Source organism: Natrix helvetica, assembly GCF_964273705.1.
Source record: "Natrix helvetica genome assembly, chromosome: 5".
NCBI classification, from domain to species: domain Eukaryota; kingdom Metazoa; phylum Chordata; class Lepidosauria; order Squamata; family Natricidae; genus Natrix; species Natrix helvetica.
The window spans coordinates 46,597,402-46,604,531 of record NC_138551.1 but is presented as its reverse complement, the minus strand read 5'-3'; the positions used below and the strand labels follow the sequence as shown (position 1 = coordinate 46,604,531).

Below are 7,130 nucleotides of genomic sequence, written 5' to 3'. Positions count from 1 at the left end.
GAAGCGGCGCTCGGAGGAAGAAGGCAGAGATGCTGGCTGGCATTCGCTTCCCTTACTTTTTGCCGCCGCCGCCCCGGCAGGACGGAGCATTACCACCCCCTCCCTGCTGGTTGCAGCCCAGGCCCCACCTGCCCTGCTTAGCTGAAAGTGGCGAGGGAGCAAGCCGCGATGAGCAGGAAGGGAAATGAGCGCTGGCCACTATCCCTGCCTTTTTGCGGCAGTGGGGAAGACTTCTTTGCCAGCCTCTCAGGTGATCGGTCCCATCCAGCCCATTACACACACACACACACACACACACACCCCGCTTGTTGCCGTGCAAGACCAGCGCTGCTGGGGAGAAATCTGGGAGGGGGAGAAGAAAACAATCTTCTGCTAGGGGTGGTCTTCTCCCCCCTCTCCCCCTGATTTCTCCCCAGCAGCGCTCACCTTGCACAGCAACAAGTGGTGTGTGTGTGTGTGGCCGGCGCTCATTTCCCTTCCTGCTCATCGCGGCTTGCTCCCTCGCCACTTTCAGCTAAGCAGGGCAGGCGGGGCCTGGGCTGCAACCAGCAGGGAGGGGTGGTAATGCTCCTTTCTGCCGGGGCAGCGGCGGCGAAAAATAAGGGAAGCGAATGCCAGCCAGCATCTCTGCCTTCTTCCTCCAAGCGCCGCTTCTTCGCCAGCCTCTCAGCTGATCGGTCCCAGCCAGACCCCCATTACACACACACACACACTTTGCTGCCACGCGAGGCGAGCGCTGCCAAGGCGTCCCAGTACCAGGGCTGAAGGGGTGGCGGTGGCGAGGACGGGCAGCCAAGGGCTTCCCTCCCTCCCCACCCAAGCGGACTTCTTGCACGGCTCCAGCCTACGGCTCTGATGAGGATCCGCGGTCCTATTTGTGCGAAGCTGGGTTTTCGGCAGTCGCGGTAATAAAAAGTAAATATCGCTCGAAAATTAACGTCGAGCAAGAAATGAGAGTCGCCATTTCCAATTTTATTCCAAGATTTGAGAAGTTGTGCAGCGAACAACAAGCCCATCCATCCCATTAATAATTTTAAATCATTAAATGATGTTCAATAAATTGTGAATTTAAAGCTCGTGTTTAATTTATTTTTCAATTAACCTAACCTTAACGAACTAAAAAGTAGATTTCCAAATCCTTAAAAAGTCAAAAATTAAAAAAAATCGGATGTACCTATTAAGGGAGCCGCGGAAAAAATCCGAAGTGTTATGGGAGCCGCAAACCGAAAAAGATTGGGAACCTCTGGGTTAGGGCAACACCTGAAAGGTTCCATGTTTCTCATGCCTAGAGATGAATCTTCTAGTTATCTTTTCTGAAAAAAAAATGCCTTCAGCAATTCATCACCAGGAGGAAAAAGGAAGCGCCCTGGCCTTCACAGTGATAAGCTTCACACTTCTAGCTTTTTGAATCCGATTATCCATTTGTACTCAGTGGAAGCAAGTACTGTAGTAAGTAAGCAACTGGTGCCTCAGGTGGCCCTTAGGAAGGTAATAATAATTTACCTCTGTTTCTTCTCACTTCCTGAAGTCAAATGGCTGTTCACAAACCCAAAGGAGGTTCCATTAAACATGAATGATACCCCCACAGCTCCTTTGTTGCCTGTTGGAAAGAGAAGACGAAAGAAGAAACAGAACAGTTTTAAAAATAAATCCTTCCTCTTGCTATCTAAGCTGAAACACTTCTTTGAGGATGCAGAACTGAGGAACAGAAACCTCCTGAAGATTTTCTCAAAATCCTTTTAAAAAGCAAAAATTGAATCTCTCTTTTCCACTCTACAAAACTCAATCAATCTATTAGTGTTTTGAAAATAGACCAAGAATCCCTTATAATGTTAATTTTAATTGAAATCATAGCATATTGCATTGCCAAGTTATTTCTGAAAGTAAACTATAATACAAAGATACATATACCTGCAAAGATGCTAAGCATCCCTAGATTCCCATCGTATCTGTATAAGCATGCATGATTTTATAATTTATCATACAACTAAGAGACAGTTGTTGATTGTAATATTTGTGGAAGGACTTCTATGAGCCAAATCTTAGTATGAAAAGTAGTGTAGATTTCTATGAGGTTTTTGGTTGGTTGGGTATATTTTTCCCCACCCTCCATTATGTCTTGGCTCACATATACATTATACATTATCTACTGTCCTTTCAAATGTGTCCTGTTTTTCTTGTAATTAAAATATTATGTAATATTTATGTACCATATTTTTGGAGTATAAGACTCACCTTTCCCCCCCAAAAAAGAGGGTGAAAATCTGTGTGCGTCTTATACACAGAATACAGCATTTTTGACCTACCGAAACCCCTCCCCCTTTGCAAAAATGGACATGCAGAGGGTTTGGGAGGCTTGCAAAGTGCTCCTGGGGGTTGGGGAGGACAAAAATGAGCAAAGAATGGGCCATTTTTGCTTGATTTTGCCCCCCCAGCCCCCAGGAGCACTCTACAAGCCTCCCAAAGCCTCTGCAAGCCCCCCCTTTTTTTGCAAAAAGCAGCCCATTTTTGGCAAAAATGGGCCGTTTTTGGCTCATTTTGGGAGGGGCAGCCCCCAGGAGCACTCTAAAAGCCTCCCAAAGCTCTGCATGCGCCATCCCTTTTTTTGCAAAAAACAAGGCATGCAGAGGGTTTGGGAAGCCTGTAGAGTGTAAAAACTTTTTTAAAAAGTTTACCTCTTCAAAATCATGGTGCATCTTATACTCCAGTGTGTCTTATAGTCCAAAAAATAAGGTATGCATGTATGTATGTATCAGAGGTGGGTTGGTCCTGGTTTGGCCCTGTTTGGCCGAACCGGTAGTGGAATTCAGTCCTAGGTCACAGAACCGGCAGTGACCCAGGTCTGTCATGCCCCCAAACCAATTCCCTTGCTGCCGCTGGGCCGCTGCCATGTTGTTTTCTAGTGACTCCGTGTGCCCAGTTCATTATAAATTGTTCTGCACATGTGCGAAGAACAATTTACAATGAATAGTGCATGCGCGCGCATTGCGAACCAATAGTAAAACTGGTAGCAACCCACCCCTGGTATGTATGTATGTATGTACTGTATGGATATATAGCAATTATTTATTTTATAAAAACTGGGCAGAGATGTTTCATAGAAAAAAATACATCTGAAAAAAATCTATCAGAGTGGCATCAATGGAGTTCCAGGGGAAATTGTAATTCGGGAAACAATTGCATATCTCACCAATTGCTATGGAAACCATAAACAGATTTTTTTAGTATTTTATTGTATCCAAATAATATCTTCGTAAGCACTTAGTTTCTATTTTAGTTGCATTCATTTTCATATTGAGATGAATAGTTGTAAAAAGGTATATATAGGAAACTTGCAAATTAATTAATTAATTAATTTGTTTTACTAATGTTGTAGAGAGTCTGATTGGTATTTCCCCTTGTACTCAACATTTAGCTTGTTAGTTAAGGATTGAGCTTTTGTATCTATTTCTTCTTTTATGCTTTTTTATTTCCATTTTTTACTGTTTCTATTTTCTTTTCTGCATCTAGTTAATTTTTTTAAATTAAAATAAGACATTTTAAAATGAAGCACATCATGTTTTTTTAGATTTTGGGAAGCAAAAAAAAAATAAAGTTATGATCATATGATCAGGTTATATGAAGAACCAATGTGATGGATAGATCACGAGGACTGGTCAAAACTGGGAAGACTTAGATTGAAGCATACAGACAGAATAGCTCAATTGCCTGGTTTAGAGCCATCTTCACAATAGAGAGCAGTTAGTGAGCCTTAAAGTCTAATGCTAACTTACATCAACCCCAAATCTTGTTATGGTGGAATGTAATCTGGATTCCCAGGAAGTAGGGCTGCGTTCCAGAAGGTAAAGTGACAACAAAGCTTAGGTAGTTTGTTGGGAGACAGAGAGTTAAGAAGGTTCTGCCCTAGCAATTCTCAGAATATATCTTTAGTTATGCAAATACTTGCTTAATTTTGCAAAATTTCTGTCTATAGGTGAGAAATAATACAAGAAACTGTTCCGAAGTAATTCTACATGTCTTTATTAGCTCTTGGTGGCCCGACATTTGTTTCAATGTGTTTTGTCTAAAAACCTCATGGGTTCTATTCACAGAAACACAAGGAAAACCCCAGCAGTAGTTTTCTAACCAGGGAATTTTCTGTGAACGAAATCTGATCAGCAGGATAAAGGGAACTCTATATCAGTATGAGATTCCTTGCATCCCAAATTATGGTGTTATGAGCTTGAGCTGTTCTATCATTAAAGACTGAATTACAAAAGATATTACTGTATAGAACTTTGGGATTTTTCCCCCAAATAAAATAGTTTTAGAAGTACAGTATGTTCATGATAACTTCCAACTGAACTGGCTCAATTGTTTAATACCCAGTTTAATGAAGATATTCCAAATCTATTTCCAGTTTTTATGGGATAACCAATATTGTCCTCATCTTTATTAAAATTGTCTTTTAAGAACAATTTAGTGGATTGAGAATGGGAAGTACCATTATGCAGTTATTTTTCTTCTACTTTGAGGCTGGTTCCATGAGTACTAGTGGTAGGGAAAGCTCTAGGCTCCTCTTTGTAAAGTGGCTTAGACTCTGTTCTCTTCCTGCTGTGTTAAACATCTGCATGAAACCACTAGGTGAGTTCATTAACTGACCTCATGGGATAAAATATAATCAGTGCTGCTGGTACATAATTATACGTCTGTGTTCCTGATCAACCAAGCCATGATGTTGGTGTTCTTTTTTGGTACTCAGAAGCTGTAGGTAAGGACTTCCGGTTCCGGCGGCTACGGCGACGGGCAAGGACTTTGCCCGCTCCCGCTCTTCGGTGGGCTTCCTCCGTCTTCGGGGGGGCACAGGACGCCCCGGAGAGGCGCCCTGCCGAAGGAGCGGCTCGCAGAAGGCTCTGGCACCGGCGGCGGCTGGTGGGGGCTTTTCCGCTTTGCTCCAGGCACCGGGGAGCAGTTTTGGAGGACATGCCTGCGTCTCGCCCCATGCCGATCGGAGAATGCAAAACTGAAGGAAGCAGCGGCGGTGCGGTGAGATGCTTCCTCTCTTCATCCCCTTACTTTTGAGTTAATGGACTTTTCAGTAATTTTAAAAGTTAACCTTTCGGATTTACTCTTTGAGGAGCGGCTAGAGGGGAGGGGGATTCCCCCCCCTTGGACAAGCGGCTTGTTAAAATTCTGCTCTCGCCCCCAGGGGAAGGAGGAGGGGGGAGAGCCAACTAACGATGCCTCACCCCAGTAAAAGTGCTTTTCATGGGACTTAGTTCCAGGACTTATTGATGACCTGAGAACTTTTTGAACTTTTAAAATTTTTTCTATGCCTCTGAGCCCAAAGCTGGCAGGGCAAGATGGCACACTTCCGTTGTCTTCATGAACTGTGAAACCTGACTCCACCTTTAAAATTCAGGCTTCCGGTCTTTGTCTCCGAGTCACCCAGAGGAATCTCTTGTGGATTGTTATTTCCTGAACTCTTTGGAGAAAAAACTTTCATCTATTGCTAGAGTGACTAAAGAAACTCCCATCTGTTTGGATCCTCTGCCTTCTGGACTCGCCTGCCTGCTCTACTTCTCCAGCTGCCCAGTTTCTACACTGACTGATCTCTTTGTTTCATAAACCATGTCTCCAAAAAGACCACCTCCTGGAAAACCTGGCTTTGCCACTTCTGCTCCAACATCTGCAACATCCAGTCCAGCCACACAGTCAAAGATAACAGAACTGATGCAACCTAAGACTACAGAGATGGACCTTCAACAAATGCTTCAACAAATTTTACAGGGCCAGGAGGAAATCAAGAAACAGCTAAGGGAAATGAAAGATGAAATTAAAGAGAATCAAGTTCAAATTTATAAGAACTCACAGAGACTGGACCTTGTGGAGGGTGGGGTGGCGGAGGCGAGAGGGGGGGTAGAGGCTTTACAGAAGGGAAACAAAGAACTTGATATCCAACAATGAAAACAGAGTTTGAGAGAATGTCCTTTTATCTTAGATTTCAAAATGTAATAGAAGCAGATGGGGAAAACATAAGGGACATTATGACTAATATTCTTGCTGAATACATACACAAAGATAAACAGCGGATGGAATGGGAGATAGATCTGGTCTATAGAGTAAATTCAGCATATGCCAGAGCACACAATGTACCCAGGGAGGTTCATATTAAATTCCTTAGGAAAAGCACAAGAGATGAAATTCTGGGTGTACAAAGGGGGCAAACACTGACATACCATGACAGGGAGATAACCATTCTGAAGCAGATTCCCAAAAAAATTAGGGAGAAAAGGAAAAACTATTCGCAATTGGCGAATAAACTATACCAGAAGGGGGTGTGGTTTAGATGGTTGATGCCTGAAGGGATGCTGATATTCTGGGAGGAGACAAGAATCAGAATCAACACACCCATAGAGGCACAGGCCTGTATGGAAAAAAATAAAGCGAACCTAGAAAAAACAGAAGACACCACAACGGTCACACAGGACACGGGAGGGGCCGGAGCTCTGCCAGCGGGGGGTGAAGGGGCAACACCAAGAAAGCTCAGATCACAAAAATGAATAAGAAAACCACAATGTTATAAACAGACCGAAAGTAATGAAATTATATCTAGACTATATATCATAACTATATAAACTGATTGAAAACTATTTTTTCTAGAATTAATATGCTGATTTTTTATGATTATGTATTAATGTTTGATATTTAGATGTAACCTATGAGTTTGGAGGGAGGGGGCGTCTGCCACACTTGCAACTGCCAAAATTTGTAACCATTCCACTTACCCTTTTCCTTATAAATGTTTTAAAAAACCAATAAAACTTTTTGGAAAAAAAAAAGAAGAAGCTGTAGGTAAGGCTTCAGCACAACCCCAGCAAGATTAAGTAGTTATGAGCTTTGGGGTCTCCTTCCATCATTAGAGTTGGTTCACAATATGTGGGTTGTTTGCAAACCTCTATGTTCCAATTGACTTTATTCCTAAACTGAAAGGCTTGGAATAAAGCAACAAAGGCAGTTTGATGGACAGTGCAGAATAACTATATAATACCATAACTCCATGAGCTGCACTGGACCCAATAGTGCAATTCAGAGTGCTGGTTGTCACCTATAAAATCTTCCATGGCATGCAATTATCCACCGGATCACCA

The 7,130-nt window shown here is 42.8% G+C and overlaps 1 protein-coding gene across 1 annotated transcript in view; it reads right to left on the bottom strand.

Annotated features, from left to right (window-relative positions):
• INPP5D (inositol polyphosphate-5-phosphatase D) overlaps positions 1-7,130 on the bottom strand; it is a 106,959-nt gene that overhangs the window by 21,697 nt on the left and 78,132 nt on the right. Inside the window, exon 15 of the mRNA XM_081954054.1 lies at positions 1,504-1,600. Coding sequence (XP_081810180.1) covers positions 1,504-1,600 — 97 coding nt within the window. The remainder of the gene's footprint in view (positions 1-1,503; positions 1,601-7,130) is intronic.